The sequence below is a fragment of the Chanos chanos genome, chromosome 6 (genome assembly GCF_902362185.1).
Source record: "Chanos chanos chromosome 6, fChaCha1.1, whole genome shotgun sequence".
Taxonomy (NCBI): Eukaryota; Metazoa; Chordata; class Actinopteri; order Gonorynchiformes; family Chanidae; genus Chanos; species Chanos chanos.
The window spans coordinates 32,168,272-32,192,995 of record NC_044500.1 but is presented as its reverse complement, the minus strand read 5'-3'; the positions used below and the strand labels follow the sequence as shown (position 1 = coordinate 32,192,995).

Sequence of the window (24,724 nt, the reverse complement as noted above, 5' to 3'; positions counted from 1 at the left end):
AGAGATCTTATCTTCAGGTGATAAATGTGAAGCAGCCATTATCCACTCCCTTGCGGGAAAGACCTATCATAACAAATTCACATTTTACAGAATTCCGTCAGATATGTGCCTGTGCTAAAGTGAAAGAACTTACTACCCCTAAGTAACCTCTCAAATGTTCAGCTCTCAAATCAATAATTAATGTGAGTGCTACATCAATGTCTGTGACACTGGTCTGTATAAGTACATCTCTTGGAGATATTATTATGCAGACAGCAATTGAAAGATATCATTTCTTCATTTTAATAATTCCTACAATTAATGTCACTTTGTGTGCAGAGCCATAACTTTAACTCCACAGTTCTTTCTCATCCAAACAAATGACTCTTCTCCTCATAGTGGGTTTAGAATATTTGTTTCCCAAGGACTCTAGCAGCTTAGAATATTCGACACCTGATATGCAAGCTTTAACATATGGGACATGCCAATGAATAAGACGTGAATCATAAGATGTGAATTTCATGATTCCTGATTGCAGTGCTTGTCAGCACTATCTAATGTATTGATTGTTCTCCTCTCTGCTAATATCCTATTAAACTAGGGGCAGAAGGCTATTAGTGAGTCACTCATGCACCCAGGGATTGAACTCAGGTAACAATTGAATGCCTTGTGGAATCTAATGCCAAACAGGCAAAGCTGTGATTAAGTTGTCTCCAGCTTCCTTTTCAGTGGTGAGTACCACATCAACATATTCGCCATGGGGTTTTGCACATGGCAATACCTCCCTCTACTACATTATTCATTTCCCTTTATAACCTTCCCCCTCACCATCGCTGCCGGTGGCTTACATTTAGACACACAGGGAATATTGTGCCACTTTTCCTTCATAAGAGAGCTAATACATCGGCATCTCTGAATTGCCTTGTAGCCACAAAAAAAAAAACCCTATGTGAGCAAAAGAGTTATATTTGTCAGTGGAACTGTGCAGTGTCTGATGTCTGAAATGAGTCTAGATAATGTTAGGTTAAATGGATCTGAGCTGACCTTTGCCCAAAAAGGGGGAATGTAATCAGAGCTTCGGCATCAATCAATAGACATTGTTGTTTGAGTTATCTCCTCGTTGTAATCTTAATTGTTACTTAATGAGCAAGAAACCTCAACACAACACACATATGCACATAGGGAAAAATGCTCTGACCATTATCAAGACAGAAAAAAAAGGACTGTTCTGGCTATTATCTGCCTCCCACATCTATTTTAAGCACTTTGTTTACAGCTTAATAAAGCTTTCCCACATTTTCATGTTGATGTTGTCATGTGAGACTCTCAGAATCACCCACATACATCTACCAGTGTTCTCAAACTGACTGACTTCACAGGAAGACTGGTTATCATTTTTGATCAATGTGTTCAAATGTCTCTGAGAGATGGTACACTCTAGATGGAGAAGCAGAAGATTTGATTCACATACTTTTTAATCACAGTTGAGTTTGAAGACAAAAAAAAAGAAAAAAAAAAGACAGATGTTACCTGAGAATGTGAAGGAGTAGAACAACAAGACTGAGAAACCCGGACAGGCAGACGGGCTCAACATCATATGTCCTTTGAGAATACTGCTAAAGTTATTGAAATGGCATGAGATTTATTGGTTTTCCTGGCTTCTGTCAGTTATGGCTCAGAATCTGAGGGCTGCAGATAGACAGTGAGAAGAGATGGACGGACTGCAAGAAGGCCTCCACAGTGAAGAGCCTCCAGGCTCCATGTTGACAAGTGCAAAATCCTTACTGTCCTCTCCTATGTGTTTAAATAATTTAACAATTCTTCAATAAAAGGTGTGCGGCATGCTTAGGGACCAGGACCTTGCAGGTTTTTTCCCTATCAGGCTCTTTGACAGTTGCAATTTTATCTCTCTTTCTCTCTCTCTCTCTGTGCAATATTCACACAGTTCATTTTGGTGTTATGAAAGCTTATCTTCTACATTTTTTGGTGGTGAAGACATTAGAGCCATGAGGTAACTATTCTTACATTGCAGCTCAAAACTAAAAGCTGATGTAGTGGTGTTTTCCCACATAAATAATTTTTGCATGCAACAAATGTAGCAAGAGGGAGTACTTATCACCATTGGTCATATACCAGTGTGTACTGCATTTACCAAAATACTTGTCTAGCTCCTCTTAACAAAATAGGATGCTTAGAACATAGACAACATGAGGAAATCAGGTTAAAAATAGGAAAGCTTGTCAATCCATGCAGCACATAAAAAGAGTTGTCCATCCAGTAAAATCAAAAAGAAAAAAATACAACGTGAAAACTATGGCTTTATGTAGCAGCACTTGAGAGGGTCAAGTTTACACTGTGTGTTTGTAACATGGGCATCGACAGACATGTGACTCATATGTGGTACATCCAGTGGTGCACGTGACATAAGTTTATTTTGTTCAGTGCTAACCATGACAGTGTTTGAAAGAAGTGTTTGAAAAAGAGCAAACTCTTAAGCCATGTACGTGATTCAGTTGGCTGGATTGCATTTTGGTTGTTCAGTAACATGAGAAATAAAGTATTAAAAGAAGACAAATGTCTTTCAATTTCTATGTCTATCTCATAATACCATATAAGACATTTCATTCAATTAAAGTTGAATCGAAGTCATTCAAAACACTGCCTCTCTATGCATGATAGACCGATATAGCTGTTTGTTACAGACTGTTGATTACTATGTTTTTTTCACATATGACTCTAGTTAAATGAACCTTGTATGAGTAATTATATTCTTTTGTGCTATGAATGTCTTGAGTTGCTGGGTAGATTCACACACATTACTTATTTCTGAATTCATTCTGCTGCTCTCTGTGAATGGAGACTAGTATTTGAACCAATCTGTAGGGGCAAAAAATTGCAATGTTAAAAAAAAAAAGACAGTAGGCTACATATTAGCAATTAGAAAATAATAATATTTGCTGCTGGAACAGGAATGAATTATATCACCTTCTGTGAAGATGAATGTACTTGCTGCAGTGATACAAATAATGGTTTTGTTATAAAATACAGTGCATCACACTACTCTTTTGTAGACAAATGTGTGCAACTACACAACACTCATGAGTTGCAGATATGACAGTGTAAATGCAGTTCAATGCTAACTAAAAGCCATACACGGCTTTATTTTATATACTTTCTTCTTAAACAAGCCCTGGAACAAATGCCTAAGATATGCATTAATAAACACAACCACATTACCAGGTAGGATTCAATTACTCGCCTCTTGAGGTTTACAAATATCAGCCATTCAAACACAAACATGAAGTGTTTTTTTTTTTTTTTCTTTTTCTTTCTTTTTTTTTTTTTGAAACAGCACCTAGTATGATGACTTAAATTATTACACACAATGCAATAAAATACAAAAACTGAACATGATCATTTGTTATGTTTGAACATAACTGGGCATAGTTGATTTTATTTAGCAAGGTGGGTAACATTTTGATGGAATAGTTACAAATCTAAATCTATTCCACACATGTTCCACCATTCCTCAGTTCCCAGTTCCAACTAGGTTTCAGTTGTAGTACCAACCGGCTTTTTCTTATGTGATGAAATTTTGTTTTAAGTGCAAACCAGTGATGAAAGTCCAGTGTACGCTAGATGCCTATAGGAAGTAACAGGAAATTTGGAAGTGTTGGTTAAGGGTAACTGTACATTTGTGAAGACATCAACTCTAATTATTTTTGTTTATGCCAAATGTAACATTGTTGAGGTGTGAAAGTCAGCAATAAGATGTTTGATGAAATCTGAGTGGTGCCCAAAACACATTTTATTAACAATTGGCAAAATTACAAGGGTCAGTCTGAGATTTTGAAGATGGTGTCAGATTAGAATGAAATTTCATGAATAATAAATCATTAGTGTTCCACTCAACATAGTAACTGAAATTTGACAGTCCCTTCCCTTGCCACTGAGTGGTAAGAGAAGGAAAGACCACTGATTTCCCACCGTAGCATTAGTCTAGTTCAACTAACAACAGAAGCTGCTCAAGCAGAGAAAACAGCAGCAATGAATTGGTGACCCAGGATGCAAAAGAATACATATTTTCCAACCTTGTCGACCTTGTCGACCTTGCAGTGAGCTTTGGGGCATGAAAGCCAATCAGTGACGATCATACACCAGATTACCTTGCCGTCATGATTGGCCACATGCAAGAAAGGAAAGGGCTGAGAAAAGAGCCACAGCAAATGTTTTACTACATTTTCATCCCCCCCCCCCCCCCCATAGCCCCACCCCTCCCCCCACCCAAGGTCTGCCACAAAAACCAGAGTAGAAAAATACTGAGCAGAGCTTGTGAGCTAACTGGAATATCTGTGGTCTGTGGAAATGTCCTTAAACTGCAAGAAATAGCACACAGACGCAGCTGATCTCCCTGACTTTGAAAGGGAGAGATGTCTCTGAAAAAAAAAAGCCACAAATCCTACTTTAATACCCCATGCTGAGCGCCAGAGACAAACCTCTCATAGACCAGCCTGCTCAAACAGAATTCTTAAAAGGTGTGGGATAAACCTTTGGAGGATTCAAAGCTGGCAGCCATCTTTTTTTAACTCCCCTTTTCACTCTTTTATAACCCAACCAGCTTATTATGAGCTGAGGAGAGAAAAGGGACAAGAAAAAGCGGAAATATGATATTCCTTCCCGATGTATTTCAGACCATTTTGGCTTTTTGAGTCAAATTAGAGGCTGAAAAGCCATTCAATCACCCTGTCAAAAGTAGTATTTCTGCTCATGTTTTGTGTATAGGCATTAAAACATTGGACTACCCATTGGACCTTTGCAGAACTGTGTAAGTAGTGTGATTTAGTCTGATGAATGCACATAGCTAAGTACATATTTCTTTCTTACATACTGACAACATTTAACTGAGGATATGTGTGTTGGTAATTCATCCAGAGCATTGTAAAATCTACCGAAATGACCAAAAAATCATATCATTTACAAAGCGTATCACTATTGTCTCTGAAGTGCCCTGTCTATTTGTAAACAGTGAAATAATTAAAACATTTCAACAAATAGATTCCATTTTTGCATCCTGAGCTCATTAACTGGTCATGCATAATTGATGGATAAATTTGACTGTAGAATTTTGCATCAACATGTTTACACATATTTAACTGAATCACATATTTGATAAACAGCTAAAGCTTAGATGCTCAAATCAAGCTCAGTAATATGGACACATTGTGAGAAGAATTGTAATAATACTTTGGGATCATGAGTGACTCTTGCAAGTCACATACTCAGTGCTATGCTGGTCCCATACTGCAAGCCATTCCCTGAGATTGAATTTGACAGTTTGGAGTCTGATTTTACCACATTTGACTCAGATATATTTGATTTTGAGGTCAAACCGTAATATCTTTGCCAGTGACAGTTGAGAACAGAATACTGTTTAAAATGTATTTTATGTTTATTTTTCATATAGATCTTTTATTTACATGATTAATAAGACAGAATAACAGTAGGTTTATTGTAAAATATAATGTTTAAACGTAGTCCTTTTCATTCCAAGTGCCACTACTGAAACTAACAGATGACTCTCCCAGTCTTTCCAGATTAGCTGATGAAGTGTCCACTTCAGAGCACTTGCATATGTCTGATTCCTGAGTAATTCATGCTTTCTTTTTCTTTCTTTCTTTCTTTCTTTCTTTCTTTCTTTCTTTCTTTCCTTTTTTTATGTTATGCTGATGTCTTTTAGTGTCTAACCTATGCAATGGCCAAAACAAATTTCACAACGAAGGCACTGCACAGTTTTTGATGAGAATTACTGGTATCCACTGAATGATCTTTTGTAATAGATTTTGTTGTTCGACTTTGAAAATACAGGACATTGAATCAAAATTACTGAGGGTCTTTACCCTCCATTCCAAAATCCTAATAGTCCTCATTCAGTTAGCACATCCGGGATTCAGTGAATTTTCTGCCGTTTTCTCCCCTAAGCCGTTATTTTGAAGGCAACAGGCAAGGAGGCCTGTTTACAAACAATCCTTTTGTCTGTAAACTGGCACTTCATTTAATGTCCTAACCTCATTACGTGAATCTCCCCCAGACAGTCCTGTAAAAGATGTTAACCTTTAAAATTGATTAACGAAAGTCTATCAACCACTCTTAAAGAGTGATCTGTGGAACACTAATGGCACTATGAAACCACTGTGGTTTCCAGGTGAAAATGTACTTCTCTTGGGTTACTTAAGAGCTTTTGTGCATTCAATTCATGCTTTGTACTCCTCCCCACTTGAAGCACTGCACTGCATACACTGGCTCATCATTGGTCCCTCTGATGATAGAGTTACTAATTACTGATTTGAATTGCTGCATTCATTTATTAAGGACTAATAATGGTGCCTCCAACAACAGATCACTTCTGCATTTAACAAAATGAAAAAAGGCTTTTAATTTGTTGAAATGTTGCACAATAACTGAATGATTTTCTTTCCCCAGGTTCTGGTATTTCCCCCCTTTTCATTCCTATAGATTTGCTTGGATAGTGTGGGTATGAGCTCTCTTATAAAAAAAAGATGGATAGCTGAATATAATTATTAATGGAATGTGAGGTAGGGTCAGGCCCTTTGAATATTTTGTTGGAGGTCATAATTTGCAATACAAATCAAGTATAGCACTATTTAAATTTAGCATTTTTAAATGTTGTCTTTTGGTAAACAGCAATAGACTCTTGATTGGAGTCAAGTTGTTATGAAAACAACAACAACACCAACAAAAAACCAAACAGACAAAAACCCCCAAAGTTGTGTATTGGTTCCATCTAGTTTTGAGACTTTTGCAGGTGTTGCATTTGAGAGAAAATTGTAGAATGTTAAGTGGTATTAAGTGGAATTCACTTAGGAGCACTGTTTGGGAAAATAATTACAGAATGATACTACTGAAAAAGCAAAACTACCATTTTAAAGGACAAAACAGTTTGATGTCACTATAGCAAAGAGCTTAGTTCTCTATGAAAATTGCTGTATAATTTGCATGTGAACATATTTGGAAAAACGTTTTTAAATGAAGTCTTTGAATATTACATTTCTTTAAACACACTAACTGCATAAATGAGTGAATAAATATGACATTGATGTCATAATTTTAGTGTGCATTTGTAATCTAGTTCTGTTTTGTTTTGCTTATTTGGCCAAGTAATTTAGAAGTAACAAGTTAGTCAGCAGTACGATTTTATTTTTATTTTGTTCTTTCTCTTAATCCCCTGCTATCAGCTATGAAGAAGTGTTACAAACCCTCTAAAACGACACGTATAATTATCAGTGTAGTACAAAGCTTACCTCTGTAGATCACATTAATTCAACTATGGGCTAACTGAAAGCATAAAACTTTTGTCTCTTAACTAAGCATGTCTCAAAAAAAAAAAAAAAAAAAGATGCTGTAGCAATCTGACTTCACATTGTCAGGGCATCTCTGTTGTGTACAGATTTCATAGACAGATTAGATCATCAGCATAACACTTACAGATTCTAGGCAGACAGAATCAATTAATAGACAATAAGGCCATGTATAGCTGAACTGGAACATTTATACCTTGTTGTAGAAGCAAGGTTAGGATAAGAGCTGCTACTTCGTGTTTTTTAAAGGATGAGATACCACTTCCTCACACTTTTATTAGGCATACTTACTAGTTTTTGAGACATTCTTTCATTTTGTGTCAAGATAGCTTTGGATGGCTTGGGTTGTAGCTACAGACCAAATTGCTGAATTCTTAGAGCACATGAAAACCTTAGTTAATTTAGCCATAAGCATTGGCCTTTGTTATCAAGTATAACTTAATGGGAAATATTTAAATTATAATACCCATTAGAAGTCCTGGATATGTGTAATGTATTTAATAATACAATGCCAGATAAAACAGCTAGAGCATATATATATATATATATATATATATATATATATATATAACAAGTTCTATTTCAAGTTTTAAACTATTAGCTAAACTCAAAGACAGTTACTGAGACAGATTTGTTAGTTAATTAAAGGTCACCTTTGATGACTATTTAATTTTACATTTCTTATGCCCAGAATACAACCTTCATCTCAAAATGCAGCAGTGTTTTAGCATGTTGGCTTCATAGTGAAAAAATAGTGATCATATGTCAAGCCTTGTGTTTCATTTCATCAGTCTATTTTCATAGTCTTCACCCTGGAAGTGTTATAGAGGTCTTTGTCTAAATTCTCAAATGTTCTGCACCATTTTTGTTTCATATCTCAACTATTTCAAACATTTGTAACTCTTTCTCAAATGTTGTATTTGTGTTCTCCTTTACCGTCATTTTGTTGTAGAAACATTTCTGCTTTTGCCTTGTAGGAGAATGATGGATAAAGTCACTGATGTCAGATTTCCTAGCAGGTGAGGGAAAGAGGTCAGGATGTTGACCTGCAGTTACCTCCTTGGCTGTAATTCTCAGGGTAGCTGATTGAGAGCAGGACTCGTCAGTAATGCTGATCATCTGCACTTTACATGCCTGGCTTATGATGGATGAGGTAGAGTTGAGATGTGTGAACTGGTAGGGAAAGGTTATGTCTCAGATTGTTAATGGAGTCACTCCAGCAGTTCCACCTCACATATTGTTCAATCATCACTGTAGTCATGGAGCAGCATTCAGGGTTTTAGCAGCTGCCAGAGATGAATCATTCTTGACCTTCAGTTGTTTTGAGAGTATCCAAAGAAACATTCTATCAAAGATATGCTTAGGTCGCTAAAGTGTAGAAGTTATAGCCTGTCAGTATGGTAAGTGCTAAGCAAGCAGGTTCAGTGAAATGTGATGTGGCATTCCTTGTATCATGACTACAGAATATCTAACTTAAATCTATTAATTTCCAGCCTTTTAGCTCAAGGCTTACTTTGTTCAACATAAACATATTGTCTCTGGGCTTGTACTATGGATCATAAATATTTGTGAATGTTTGAATGGTTCATTATTTAGAGCAGTAAATTGCATAAGCATCTCTTACAAATATGAAATATGGCTTCTTAAATAATATTAAGGGTTACTTGTAGGCATCTCTAACAGATGTTGCCTCATTATACACACAAAAACCTTCAATTCTAACATAAAATGAGAAATGATGAACACATATCCTTGTGGATTTAATGTACAGCACTTTACCTCTGGTCTGTTTAAATAATCAAAAGTTACTTGCTGATAGCTGTAATGACCCTGCTGTGCAAAACACTGGCAACAAGCAACATTAATCCCATGAGTGGGTGGCAATAACTTTTGGCTTGTCCAAAAAAGAAAAAAAAAAAAAAAACAAAATCCCCAGAGAAATTATTTTATCTGTTTTAAGGTAAAAGGGATACAGACTTTCATCATTTTCTTCAATCCTCCTGGAATTCTCAAGTGGCAGAAGATAAAATCTCTATGGATTCCACTGGCAACCTGTTTTTCTGATGGCAAATCAACATGGCGCCACTGCTGCCCTCGGATGAAATGTCTCTTCCTGTTGTCCTTACAAAGGACTGCTGTTCTTCCTTTGTAAAAGGTGTCTAATGACTTACGGCAAGCTTGCACAGTTTCCATAGCACTCGAAAGGCTATATTTATTATAAATGCAACACCTATGTTACTTTCGTGCTTGGGGGCAACTGTGCTCTACGTGCTCTTGTTAGCTAGCAACAAAGTGTCTAAGAAGCCTAACCCATTGCTCTATTATGATTTATACCGCACAAAGATTCCAATTTATTTTTCATTTGTCAAGTACATTTTGCAGGATGTCACCTCGCAAGTCCTTTGTTTGTTTTCCTCTTGTTCTCTTGAAAAGCTGTCCACATGGGTTATTTCTTCTAAAGTGCTCCTTGTATATGTTTGTATTGGTCTCTGTCATCATGCTCTGTGGTTCTTTAATTAATTGACTCAAAGGTAATTACCAGTGTCATTTCAGTCATGTTTCTGTAAGAGACAGAAAAGGAGTCAGAAGGAGGCACTATTTGTACGATTCACGAGAGAGAAAGAGAGAAGGACAGAGAGGGGGACAGAGAGAGAGAGAGAGAGAGAGAGAGAGAGACTTATCTGTAGTCTTCCAGCCATTAGTCTGGCCAAGAACAGAGGTCATTCTGTTCTTGGCCTTTTAGAAGACATGGTTGTTACTGGAGCTCTTTGTGTTGAGAAGAGAGAAGCACGGAGCTCTGGACCTCTAATGCAAGGTTTTGGGAACTAATGCAGCTGCTAATTTGTGTCATTCCCCTGCTGTGTACTCTGCTGATCATTGTGCAGTAACAGTCAACTCCTCCTCCAGCCCCTTTGGGCATCTGAGTGATGGAAACCACTAATCATTCCATCATGAGTTGCCTTGAGCTCTTGACTTCGTAAGGTAATGGTGGAATTAACCTTCAACATCTAGAGCTTCTGCATCGCTTCCACATTTTCTTTTTTTTTTTCATCGAGAAATAAAAGGGACACTGTGGTCATTACTCATTAAATACAAAATGCAATAGGACTAATGCACAGAGATTCTAAAGAAACAAAGCACTTAAACTCTACAGTATTTAAAATATAGCATGGAAAATATTTCAAATTAGTATCCTCTGTTGGTACCAAGCCATCTTGGTGTAATTCTGGGGACAAGTAGAAGCCAAAATGCTGGCAATTGGGTTAATTATTATTATAGCTGTCTCCTGGTCATAAATACCTTACAATACCATTGCATATGTTATGAACATTCTATGGTCTTAATACAACGCTATACAATTCAACATCATAATCATATAAAAATAATTTATTGAGAATATTTTTAAAAGTCATTTTAGAAACTATTGCACAGCCAGAAGATTAACAGACAAAGAGGTTATGAAACAACCTATATTAGTTTTGCTAAAAATGTGATCCCATTTCAATCTTTGTGTATTCCTTTACATAACATACCACTGGAACCAGCCTCTCATTCAACGCTCTGTTCAGTTAAACAACAAATCCCCTTCAAAATTGGCAATCAAGGACAGTGTTCATAGAAGGATCTTGGCACTGGACAGTGGTTGGCATTCCATTGGTTGGCCTTCCTCATTTTTTTGCCATTAAGTCCTGATGTTGAGTTGCTGGAAGCAGACCAATTTCCCTCCTTTTTCCTTTTTTTTCTTTCTTTTCTTGGGACCTGTGACTCACCGGCAACATTTCAAGGTCAGTGTGCTGTTGATGTAAAACTGTGACATCAGCCCTAGAAGGAATTTAACAGCACGGCCAGACAAGAAAATGAGTTGCTCTATAATCCTGAGAGTAGCAGACGCTGGTCTATTGGTCATCAGAGAGAAGCATCACAAAAAAGGAAAGTGCTCTCTTTTAATCGCATCAGCTCTCCTGAAAGCCATCTATTCACTGTTTCATTTCTAAGGATCTGTGAACATAGAGTAGCTTTGTTCAGTTGTTAATGATACACTGACAAATTTTCACTCCTATCCTATTTATCATTTAGAACTACAGTTTTCCTTATGAAGCATGTGCAGATGCATAGAGATGCAGCAATTTATAAGCTACATAAAAATGATCACTTTGCATCATTGCATCATTAACATCCATAAAAGAGGTGATGTATTTATGTATTTATTGGAACAGGGCTAAAAAAGTGCTCGGCTGTCTCTTTGTGTTGTTTGGCTTAATTGGAACAATACTTTATGAAAGAAAGATTGATCTGAAGGTGGTATGCATAATAGACACAAACAGGTGCTTAATGTTCCAGTCAAATTGTTATAAAGTCCTGGTGGAGTTTGACATTTTCTCTCTGGATTTTGGACCTAATTTTGAAATTAGAGGGGGCTTGATTGACAGATTCAAATGCTCTTTTCAGTCTTAGACTCTTGATGCTCACTTTTTGTCTCTCATACAATAAAGCAAAGAAGGGACAAACACTGTTTTTAAGCAGAGTCAAGATCTCGTTTTAAAACCTTCCATGCACCAGAGCATTCTTACTAGTTTAGAATTGTATTGTATATTTAGTCTTTCTTTCTTTCTTTCTTTCTTGCAGGCTCAGTTAATGCCCCGCTGAGCAGAAATCATTATCTTTGGTCGCATATGCCTATAACAATGACGTTGCATACTAAACACTCTGCAACAAAAAGTTGTGTTGGTGTAGATAGAGCCTGAAGTGGCTTAGGCTTCAGTTGTGGGCCACATTCATTACTATATATGCTTCAATTTAACACAAACCATTAATGAAACACTATAACTCCACTGGAACTTATGTGAATGCTTTTGTTTTGTCTTGTGTGTGAAATCTGGTTGAAAAGTTTATAATTCACATCAATGAATCAGTGCTTACCGGCATGTCATAAGGATAGGTGTTACACAGTTTCATAAGAAACATAAAGAACACTACCATGTTGTCACACTTGCTTAGTAACACACAGTTTATTAGGAATACATCTAAAACATGGTATCAGCTATAGTTACCTCGTAGTCTGGCTTATTTTTCTCCACATTCAGAACATCTCACTATAATAACTATTCATGGTGATATTCCTGTTGGCTGTCTCTAGTCAATCATCCTAATAAGCTCGATTTGAATTACAGCCTGCTTATCCAGCCTGAATAAAAGCAAAGGAAGTTCAAACCCATTGCATAATCAATTGTTCGCCAGCAGCAAGAGTATTCATGCAGACCGATGTCTAATGCTGAATAACCTTTGAGAAAGCAGTTTTGTGTTTTGACAGACAAGAGATTAATTACCAACTGGATGTTTGTCATATTTCACACAGTAGTAAATAAGCAATTAATTTATCACACACTCAACAGCATAGTTATAGTACAGAAATATGCCAAAAATGGCAATGTAGAGTTTATTAGACAGATCTGACATAGCTATATACTCATTACTTTACCCTCATGTATCATTTATACATTTGTTTACATGTGGATTAAATCAATTAATATGAGTCGCATTTGAACCAACCGGCATAATATAGATATGTTTCTGGAGGAGTTTTTATGTATAACCTCTTTTTCTACTGTATTATACATAATGACTTTTGTGATTCTGCCTCATCGAGTGAACACTGTTAGGGCCCACGTTGCTTCATAATTCAAGAGTAGCTTCTGGTCTCTAAGTAATTTATACCTACATTCCACTGCGATGTTAAGAAAAGCTAAGGTATCCTCTATTATACCCCTGTTCCTCTGACAAAGGCACATGGAAAGAGTGTCGGGTGCTGGTAAAGGAGCACACAGCAAACTCTGAGCTTTATCAAAATAATAGTGAAAGGATGAAGGTCGATCCAAGTCCCAAATTGCTTGGTTACCTTGGTGCAATTTTCCATCCTTACATATTCAATAGAGATTAATTGCCACAGCATGCAAGCAACAAATCAGCATAACTCACTGTATCGCCTCATCCCTGAAAACGTCAATATCTTGATTAGTTATTCAATCACAACAGCATGTATGAATGGAAATTACAAAAGGTGTTTGCTAGAAGCTCCGTGGGTAATATTACAAGTATTGAATTTTTCGTGGACCACAAGGTGCAGAGCTTCTGAGTGGCATACAGAATGTCTCTGAAATGTTAATTACAACCTTGAAGCAGAGTTAGCTACTGTAGCCTTTCTGATCATTCAAGCCTGACAAGACTTGGACGATATCTCAAGGCCGACCTTGTAAGTTTTGACACTCTGTGTGTAATTTCAGATTTAGTAGTCCTGGAATGAAGTCATATTTCAGACCATTGCACAAGCCTGGAAATGGACAGAGATTAACCTTAAAATGATTACTTAGATCAATATTTTGTCATAGATAATGCAGATAAATTTCTTGGTGCACCCTTGGGCTGCTGTCAGCAGGCAAAGTGCCGAGGAAGTAATAACTTGGGCTCTTTATGTGATAGGTGTCCAGTATACAGAGTGCTAAGCATCAGTCAGGCCACAGACTTCCTGAGGTGTTGCCCATACAATCAGTTCCCAGAGGAGTCCCAGTCATTGCTCGACAGAATGATTTCTTCTGGCGGGGGAGTTATCAAAGCAGTCCAAAGTAAAAACAGAGGAAAAAAACAAAACAAAAAAAAAAACAAAAGCAAAATCAAAAACAAAAACACCCCCACTGATGCATGATTTAATGATTAAACTTGAAATAGGTATCGATATTCGGCTATTGAATTACTGGATTGTCTTCAAATGCACCCTTTGCATGATGGTGTAAATCTTGACTATCTCAGAATATAAAATGCAAAAGTGCAATTTTACATCAAAAACACACGCGCGCGTGCACACACACACACACACCCACATGCACACACATTGTTTTAGGGTGAGAGCATGAAATATGTGATAGTGTATGATCTGGCCTTTAATGCCTGATCAAGAGTAGCAGTGTCAGGGAGATGCAACCCTTTGAGTTTTGAAAGGAGATACAGTAAGTGGTTCATCAGTTGTCTTTTTCATCTTGCCTTACCTATCATCTTGCCTTACCTATCAGTGGTATGTTAATAGAGCTTTCTTGTGTCCTCACTTGTGTTGTTTTATGGCATCATGTTGTCACATATCTAGGTTTCGCATTATTTTGCAAAATATTTTCAAGCTATGTGAGAAATCTTGCTGTGTACTATGCTCCTCTGAACCCAGAGCAGTGAGAAGACAAATGATAATTATGAATTAGAAAGTGACTATGCAAAGACCTCAAAAAACACAAGCACCGAAAAACAGAAACAAATAAAGAACTAATTTAAACCTTTTTCTTGGAATTATTCTACAAAATGAGTCCATAAATTACCAGCTTGCACTGATATTGCTGTGTTGTTGTATTACTTGCTTATTTTAAGATATTTTTCCCTGGCTTGGTTTGTTCTTGGTGAGTTAACCAGTGCTACTGCATGTTATATCCACAGTAAGATATAAAATCAATAGTGACTTAAGCCCTTAAGTGGAGAATTGTGTTTTTTGTTTGTATGTTAGTTTGTTGGGGGTGGGGGGGTGTGTATTTTTTTTATGTTTTTCAGTGCATGTTGTCTAATCAAGCAGGAAATTATAGTCAAAGTGTCAAAGTGGTTGTGGCAATAACCTGATAGTGTATGTAAAATTCATCATATGTTTTTACAGCATGTCTACTGTCATTCAAAATCATAGCCACTGAAGAAATTACTGTATAAGTAGAGCAGAAAATGCTTAAGCAGAACATTTTAGGGGCATTGTAAATGTTACAGTAGTTGGTTGGTAACCTTCTGTCAGTAATTTACTGTACTTTTTATAAATATTTTTTTTTTCTTCAGTACATTTCTATGATAAAAAAAATGAACATACAATACAGTAACTGAAGGCAATTGAATGATCGACTGATTGCATGATGACTGAATAATTTTGGAGTTCTCTGCCACTGAAATGACAGTAGATTGTTATTGTTCACATGTGTGTTAAGTGTTTGAGGTATTGTCACTGTGACATTTATGTGCTATTATTAATTCATTTGAAATTCCCATACACTGTATATATTTTGGAACATCAATGTTATGTCCGTCCAGCTTCGCTTGCCACACTAAATATATTCTGTTCTGGGGAGTTGATTGCATGTTGATTTTGGCTGCCACGTCTTCCATTCTAGGTTTTCATTTTAGCATGGTCACCTCTCTCTCTTTTCATTGAGCATAAATTATATTAGTACTGACGAAAAGTGCTTCGAATCTCAAACATTTATTTCATTGAGTGCTCTGATTTAGCTTGAAATGCTATTATGAAAAAAGGAAAGAAAAAAAAAAAACCCCAACATATTCTGAAGAAGCCATCACAAGTGGCTGTCCTTCAAACCAGTATTATCTTTAACCTTTAATTCCATAATTCTGAAATAAAATCTTTTCTTATACTTAAATATGACAAGTGTCACAGGAAATGTAATTCAAAGAGTTACATTTCAATTCTGCCTCTACTTCTCCAATAAGGTAACACTTGTGTTGTTGTTTTGGGAAATGGCAGAACAATTTCTTCTCTATGTTGTATTCCATTCTTACATGTTAAGAATGGAATTACATGCCTGTGTGGTATTCCACCGTAATGAATACGGTGTAGCCATTTCTATTTGATTTGTGATTCGTATTGTGGTCTTACCACTCATCACGGATTGAAATCCAGGAATTTAGGATTTTCCATTGCTTCCATTAACCTTACAGTGGAGAGGAGTGAATCTACCCAACAATGTGTAAGAAATCAAGACATGCAAGAGAGCACTTAAGAAGCATTTACAGTTTCATTCATACTAGCTCTCACTGAAAGCATTCTGGTCCACTTTGTTGCTCTCAAATGAGTTTTACTAGGCTGACCTTTCTTTTTCGCTTTGCTGTTAACGTTGGGCACACTAATGGCAATCTCAAACGTTTCCTAATAGCTAACCCTAATATGACCAATACAACAGTATACAAAGGCCCTGAGGAAACAAATGATTATTCTTGTTTGGATGTCTTTCGAGTTGTTCTCTCCATGGAGCAGTTCTTGTCCTTATCACTTCATTCCATTTTATTTACATAAACAATGTCACCAGTCAAAATTCCCATGATTTTCGCAATGAGACAGTATTCCAAAAGAAATAACATCAAACAGGGACTCATTTAAGACTCCCCAAAGAGGGAACAATTTATTACTCTTACACTAGGCAGAAGATTTGACCTGGATTCTTTGTGGCCATTCTAGACTTTTTTAAAATCTAGGAGCTAAATCCAGGCCAAACTACTGTGATCAGTGAAAGTACTACCCAGTACCTCAGTTTGACACTAAGCATTAAGGAGATGAATGGTGAGGTGATGGCCCAATGATGTACTGAGGATCTTCTGCCAGAGCTCACGTGGGCTTTGTAAAGACACCCTTTGTAGTGGAGACGTTACGCCAGCACTAACCAAGAGAAATATAGATTCCAGAACAGGGTTCTCTGACTGGAATCTAAAAATGTTCCTCATAATGTTCAGTGAAGTCTCGGTTACATATAGATATAGCAAATCCCACAGAGTAGACGTAGGGAAGGAAGTAGATGATAAAAATTATTTTTGCCTGAAAATAAAATGTGATACCCTGAGACAGTGAAACTATGTTTGAAGAATGCAGGTCTTATCAGTTCTCCTGAATAGCTCTCTGTCTTCAGTCTCTTAGCATTCTGTAAAACAGTGTCATAAGCATGTCACTCCATGCAAATATCTGGGACACACAAGAAGACGCAATGTGTAGAAAGCAGCAAGTGATGTAGCTGTAAACATGTTTTCATTTTGATCTTGGGTGAGATGCATTTTTTTCACAGGGCAATTTTAGACTGGAGGCAAAAAGTGAATGTCACTCAGCTGTGGTTACTGCAAAATCTTCCAGCATCAATCAATAAAGATAATACAGCATGGAATATATGTGTATAAATGTGTTATCTAATAATGCAATAATGCTCCAAACTGTTTTTCATGACAGTAATCATGACATTGTATGTCCTTGTAGTCTTGTAACCTTGGCCTCTACCTTGTAGGATATGAAATAACCTGAAGAAAACATTAAATAAATTTCGCTCATAGTTACATGACTATATATATTAGTGACTCATTAGTGATATGTTGGAAAGATATATTGTTGTTTGAGAGGATGGTTGGGGGAGCATCCAATAGCTATGAGAGATTAATTATAATTGTTATCTGCAGGGCCTGTCAGTGTCAATTTTTTTCAAAGTCCAAGTGGACAGTGATGTCCTTCAGGAAGAGTCTAATTGGTCAGTTAACATTAGTTGACAGATCGATTTAATCATATCAGTTCAAGTAGAAGGGTAAGAAGTGCTTAGGTTTGTGTCTTAACCCAGAAGCCATCATGTGATGCCAACTGATTGTCTGGTTTTGAAATTGGGTATACTTTTCATATGATTGAACTATAACCGCATACCATTTTTTCCTTAGTTTTGAAAACTGCGGTGCTGTCACATCTAGACATTTTTGAATGTGCATCTCAAAATCTGTTTGAGTATATTTGTAATCTCTCTCATGCAGTTATGAGTGTCATTTAAGATGTGTTTTTCTCCACTCCAAACATGTTGCATTGCAGTTTGATTATCTCTCTCTCTGTCAGCTGCATCCCCTTATCGATAATATGCCCTACCCTTATTTAGTTTAATTTATCCCCTTTTATTCATCTCTTCTATCACTTCAAACATTATTCTCAAAACCATCATTTAATGATGTGTGCTGATGATTATTTACAGATGTGTGAGGTGATAGCTACAAGCTCTGTTTTCACAATTTAAATTTAAAACATATCATGCCTACAGCAACGAGCATACATGTCATGCACGTGTTGCCTTTGTGAACACTGAATTTCAAAGTTTGTACATAAGCAAACCCCACCATTCATTTGTTCATGTGAATCAGTGAACATGTATGTGAGTGATGAAAGGTGTCCACATCATGAAGTATGCTGTTTCTTTCCTCTCTCTATAATTCATTCATGATATAGTGCCATCACAGTGTGAAGTTCCTCCATGAATATTCTGAATGAAACAAACAGAAATAGAATTCTCTGCTTTTTCTGGGACAAGTCGTGAAGGTTCGCCAGAGGCATCAGCCTTCCCTGTACTCAGTGCAGCACAGACTCTTATGATTTTACTTTATTTAACTTTAGCTTATATATTTAATTTAATCACATTTCTAGTTTGTGGATCCTTCACTAATATAAGCAGCACGAAGAAGAGTAGGACACTGATGTATGTTATTGGATAAATCACTGGGTGATTCAAGGCTTCCACTGGCCAAGGTGAAATTGCCAATGTGTGCTGAATACATGTTTTGAGGTACCATTTTGTTGTTAGAATGGTAAACGGGTTTCAAGAGTTGCTTTATTTATGTATGTATGTATGTATGTATGTATGTATGTATGTATGTATTATGTGTTAAATAATGAAAATAACCTGTGCTCTTTATTTCTAATCTATGTATTTTTATCCTGCTCTGGGGAATGCTGAACATTGTTAAAGTGTCCAAGTACTGGACCCAGAATTTCTGAATATGTAATGCAGTGTATATCCACAAGAGGCTTGGAATGGAGAAAGGATTTTTTTTTTTACATTAATTGTCCATCATGAAAGTTTTATTCCATCATTGTCTTGCAAGTTGAGGGATTGTGTATACAAATGAGGAAAACTCTTATTTTACTGACAATTCTGTTTTGTGGTTAGCAAGAATAAATGGCTTCACTGAAGAAGAATCTTTTTTTCTCTCTCTCTCTCTATTTGGCTCTTTCTAGGTGGAATCTGCATCGCTCAGTCCCTGAAAATCCCACATGACCACAAACAGGCGGACTTTGACAAGATTATTCGCCAGCTTCTTGACACACGACATGCCAGGGCGGTCATTATTTTCGCCTACGACGAAGACATTCGGTAGGCATTCACAGTTGTCAACCTCAACATGCAGAGCCTTCCATAAAATTTGGAGAAAAAAATCTATCATCTTGAACTTGGTCCAATTATTTATGTGATTCCTTTTAAGCATTCACAGTAACAAGCAGAAAGAGCTTGTTATTTTTGAATCAATACATAACAGTCAACAGAGTCATCATACACAGTGCAAAATGTATAGGTATTCTATCAACAGTAAAACTTCATTCACATATGTATTTGTAATTAGCATTTGCATAATATTATGTAATATTTCAGTCTTGCTCTTTGTATTGGAAAATGTGTCATATAAGTTCATTAGACAGTAATAGTCTTATGATAGTCCTTGTATCATTAAAAGACAGAATTGATCCATTCTTGGTGCTATTATGATAGTGACCAAGGATGCATCAAAAATCCATTTTATTGAGTGAGTGGAATGCCATGTCAATTCATATGGAAAACCACTAGGAAAATAGAATAACATGCAGTCCTAATGACTCTATATGTGGGAATGTTTTCAGAGGGATTCTCAATGCCTCTAAAAGAGCAGACAAAGTTGGACATTTTCTGTGGATTGGATCAGACAGCTGGGGGGCTAAAAACAGTCCCATACACCAGCTAGAGGATGCTGCAGTGGGAGCCATCACCATCCTGCCAAAACGAGCCACAATAGCTGGTAAGAACACATTCTACAAACAATATCTGTACCTTCTCTGATCATCTGTGCCAGTGCTGATTCAGGTTGTACCTGTGTTGAAAAGGTTGTGTCGAAATTTTTGTAAGTATATCTGTCCAAAATTTGAGACCTTATTAGAAATTTTTTTATGGACCTTGCAATCTGAACTCTTTGATACGTGTTTTGAAGGAATTTAGAAAAATACTAAAATAGTTGTGCATATCCTTAAAAGGCTTTCTTTCAGGCCCTAAAGTGACACACATTTGAATCACACTTGCTGGCTGAGACCGCAGGTGGCAATAGTAAGGGGTCCTTCTCTCCTTCTCAGTCAAATGGCACTCCCCTCTGTGTTACATTGCTTGACAATACTACACAACTCATAGAGTGGAATCATGAGTGATTGGCCTGTGATGGAGGAAGTGTGTTCTAGCTTCTCTCACCTCAGAGGTGGCTGCTCTGCAAGAAGGAGACTTAACAAATTGCAACTGGGTCTTCCAAACTGGAGAAAAAGGGGACACAAAACTGTATAGAACAAGTAGAGAGAACAGGGCAAAGATGAATGATGTAAACAGATTTGACTAGTTAGGGCCCAGGGTTAACAAGCTTGTCAACGATGTAACAAACAGAACACTCATTCTGGATTAAAAACTCCCCAAGGTTTTGTATTTCCTTTCCTCTTACTGCATCAGAGTTAGACATCAGAGGTTAGCTGAATCAGTGGAGTTAACCACACTGGTTAGAGCTGGAGTCTAAGAATAGAAAATCATTTCTCTGGTGCACACAGAACTGTGTCATGTTTGATAGGAGCAGTGGAAAATGAGAGCGTCTGGTGCAGAGTGCAGTCCGAATGGAAGACTGCTGTGCCACAGGACCGCCTTTCTCGTTTTCTCTGCTCTCTGGAGGATAAGCATCAGTGCTCAGCTAGAGACTTGGACTTCTAGCCTGGCAGGCAAAATCTCATGGTCTAACCTAGGGCAAGCATAATTTTGCAAGAGGAGCCCCCCAGTGCCGGGTTAATACATATAACCTGCCTCATGTATATATTAGGTATGTCACGATACCAGAAATTTAGTAGTCGATACCAATACCACTGAAATTGCATGATTCTCTGTACCCAATTCGATACCACAGTAAAAACCAAACAAAAAAAAAATAAATCCCATGTACTTCAATATGCACTCCTTTATTAAAAACTGCATAGTGTTTTTTATGTATTTATTATTAATCCCTGATGACCCGCCTTGAACACAAAGTACTTCCATACACGACTCTTACTGTTTTTCTTTTCAATGAGTCGAGGCGGATCTGTTGCTGCAGCTGCACTTGTTGCCATCTTCCCTGTGTTGTTGTTTTTAACTTTCGAAATATAGTGTGGCAGGAGAAGACTCATTAACATTCATAAAAGAAGCACTACCTAACTGGCCGATACAATGTTCCCACTCTGACATGTCGTATGTGTGCATAATGCCTTAAAGCATAAAGCAGCCCTAAACTGCTGTCATCACAGAATTCGCTCCTGAGGAGATTTAAATCTTGTTGACTCCTATTGACGTCGGACATTAGACACCCTGAAGTGCTTCAAGTAAGGTATGTACACGTTAATGATACATTATTTTTGTGAACTGGTCGCGACGTTAGTGTCAGTGTTTTAAAGTTTCAAGAGATCTTAAAGAAATCAAAACAGAAAATGATCTCTTGAAACTTAAAACATTAATGCTAACTTTAATGTTGCTACCAGTTTACAAAAATAAAGCATCATTAACGTGTACTTACTTTGCTTGAAGCACTTCAGGATGTCTGACGTCAAATCTCCTAAGGAGCAATGTCTCCTCCTTTGATGACAAATCTCTGAATTCTGTGATGACAGCAGTCATCTAATTTCAAGTTGAAGAAAGACCATTTAGGGTTTTTTTCTGCTGTTGAAGATAGTGGCAGATCATTTTTTACCCTTAAGACAAAATGACCAACAAATTTACTGTCAAGTTCCTGGCCAGTATGACAACTCTTAATTGTCATGCTCACTTTAAAGAAAACAAAATACAAAATGACCTCTTGAAACTTTAAAACATTGACACCAACTTTAACATTGCTACTGGTCAGAGCAGAAAAGTAGCGCTTCTCATATGAGGGGAGTCTTCCCCTGCCACACTACAGCTGTTTGTCAATACGGAGTACATCAAGTACCTGGGAGTTTGGACCTGCTAGTCCAGCTCGGGAGTCCAGACTCTCGGGGACGTAGCTGACGAAGGCTGCTGGCCAGAGCTAGCTAGCTCGGTCTGCTAGCAGATGTCACATCTCCGAACATTTAGGACTTTCAAGGAGGTGCTATCAATCCATATTCGAATTCTGAAATATTACTTTCTCGCCTGAAAAATCTTAAAATCTACATTTGTTGACAGAACAACAGTCATAATACAAAACTTACACTTATGTGGTAGTTCGTCTACCATCGTTGCCGCCACTTTGTGTGAAATTTGTGTGAAATGCATTTTGGAAAACTTGATTACCTAAGTGCAGACAAGTCACCTCCTGATGCATCCTAGATAAAACCCACGAATCGAGTACACTTCCGGGTATATGATCTATACTTGGCGAACTTTGAATTGGTACAGTACTTGGGCCGTGACTAATGACATTTCACAAGTCCATGAGAAAGCAAGTGCAGAGAAGAAAACATATTGAGAAACGGGTTACATTTTGAGAATTTGTGTGCTGATAAGTGTTTTCTTTGGCATTTAACAGCAGACCAGAACACTTGTAGGTGTATATGCTGCCCCTATCAGGTCCAGAAGAATTGCATCCCCAGTACCTACGGAACTGTAGAAAAATGAGAACCATCACGTTTTCAGAATTTTGGCATCGATTTTGTACCGAATTATCGGTTCTTGTGACATCCCTAGATATATAAGGATTTCTTCCGTTAGCCGGTAATTATCGTTTTTTGCCTGGTAAAATTTATTAAAAAAACAGTAAATTAAAAACTTGCCAGTCAAAATGTCTGGTAATAATGCTTATACAAAATGTAGCTATAATGAAGGCTATCCCTAAACAGGACATTTGTGTTTTGACAGCGAAACAGCCTAAAGGAGGAGAGAGTGACGCAGCTTATGTGCATTACAAGCTGCAAAGACACATTGAACATGTTTGATTTTGGGTCGGCAGCAGAAGACTTTGCTACAATGAATAAAGGAGAAAATAAATTTTACCTGGTAGCCTATAGGCTACATTTGATGCCATGTAGCCCTAGCCTTTTTTTAAACAGGCTATGGATGTTACAGGTTACAGATGTTTTGTAATAGCCTACATTCTAGAGGCTAATATTGATGTTTTGCTCAATCATTAACTGTTCATTTTGTTTAATCGTTACTGTTCATTAAATAGTCAAACTGATTTAAGGTTGTTGTCATTCTTTCGTTAACCTAGGTGTACATTATATTTACGTTTGTAACGTAGACTGTTATTGAACTGTGACTGGTAAGTTTTAAATTTGTCCGGTAATATAAATTCTTTTCCGGACACCGGACACCGGACACCGGACCGGCAAGAAAAAAGTCCTAGCAGAAACCCTGATATATGCGTGTGTGTCTGTGTTTGTTTCTTTGTGTGATACATATATAGGTGTTTTATATTAAATATGATTAGTTAACGATTTATGAAAATGGGAGCTCTGGAGCCTTGGGGATAGAAAAAAATGTGACATGACAGAGAGACTGGTGCTATGTAGAATGAAAAAGCCTCAGGCACTCTGACAAAAAAAGCCACCTGCTGACATACCTGCTAAGTTCAAGCCATCTGCAAAGTCACTGAGATTTTCCAGCCAAATTTTAAATGCTGTGCACATGACTGGGCAGTGTAGTTTACTTTTTCAATAGATCAAAGTAATACCACTATCATCATCATCATCATCATCATCAACAACAACAACAACAACAGTGATAATAACAATAATAATCTCTCAAAACAGGACTTTTTCATGTTTTTTAATGTTAATGATAGGTGTCCATGTCACGCTGGACACTTAATGATGTTTTCTGAAAGAAAATCATTGATAGCTTTCGAAATGGAAAACATTGGCAATATTTCTTGCCCACAAAGAGCAATGTTAATTCACTTTTAGTGCTGTATTGAATTCTTTGAACGTGATATATTGGCGTGAAGTACACAGGATGTTCTGATTGTGCCTTTTGACTTGTGGATGTTGCCTTGTTTGCTGTCTGCTGATAAGTGCAGCATACAGAGTCTTTCTAGGTCACATGGTTGTTTGAGTGCCTTGATGGAACAACACTGACAGAGCAATTTAAAAAATACTTACCTGAAAAAAATGTCACACTTAAGCCTTAATCATAAGCAAAACATTGCTTAATTGATGTCAGCTTCAGTCAAAAAAAAAAAACAACAACAAAAAAACATGCTTTGCAGCAAACACATGCAAATTAATGCCTCTGGGAATAAACAAGTTTTAAAAGTAATGTCAGAATAATGCATGATTTCTCTGATGTGGATATGTCCGCTGACGAGCATGTCATTAATTTGCTAAGATTTGATTGTAAAGAGAAAATAATTCTACTGTTACTTGGCTTTGCAAAGACTGGGACACTATCTGGATTTCACAAGTGCTTGTTCCAGATGACAGATCACACTAAGACCAAGCACCACAGTCAAAACAAACCCTGATAAAAGCACCGCTAACGGCCCTGCTTAGGTCTCTGTGACCATTGTCTATTCTG

The 24,724-nt window shown here is 37.1% G+C and overlaps 1 protein-coding gene across 1 annotated transcript in view; it reads left to right on the top strand.

Annotated features, from left to right (window-relative positions):
• grm7 (glutamate metabotropic receptor 7) overlaps positions 1–24,724 on the top strand; it is an 88,867-nt gene that overhangs the window by 5,839 nt on the left and 58,304 nt on the right. Inside the window, exons 2-3 of the mRNA XM_030776568.1 lie at positions 19,186–19,321; positions 19,843–19,997. Of these exons, the coding sequence (XP_030632428.1) occupies positions 19,186–19,321; positions 19,843–19,997 (291 nt within the window). The remainder of the gene's footprint in view (positions 1–19,185; positions 19,322–19,842; positions 19,998–24,724) is intronic.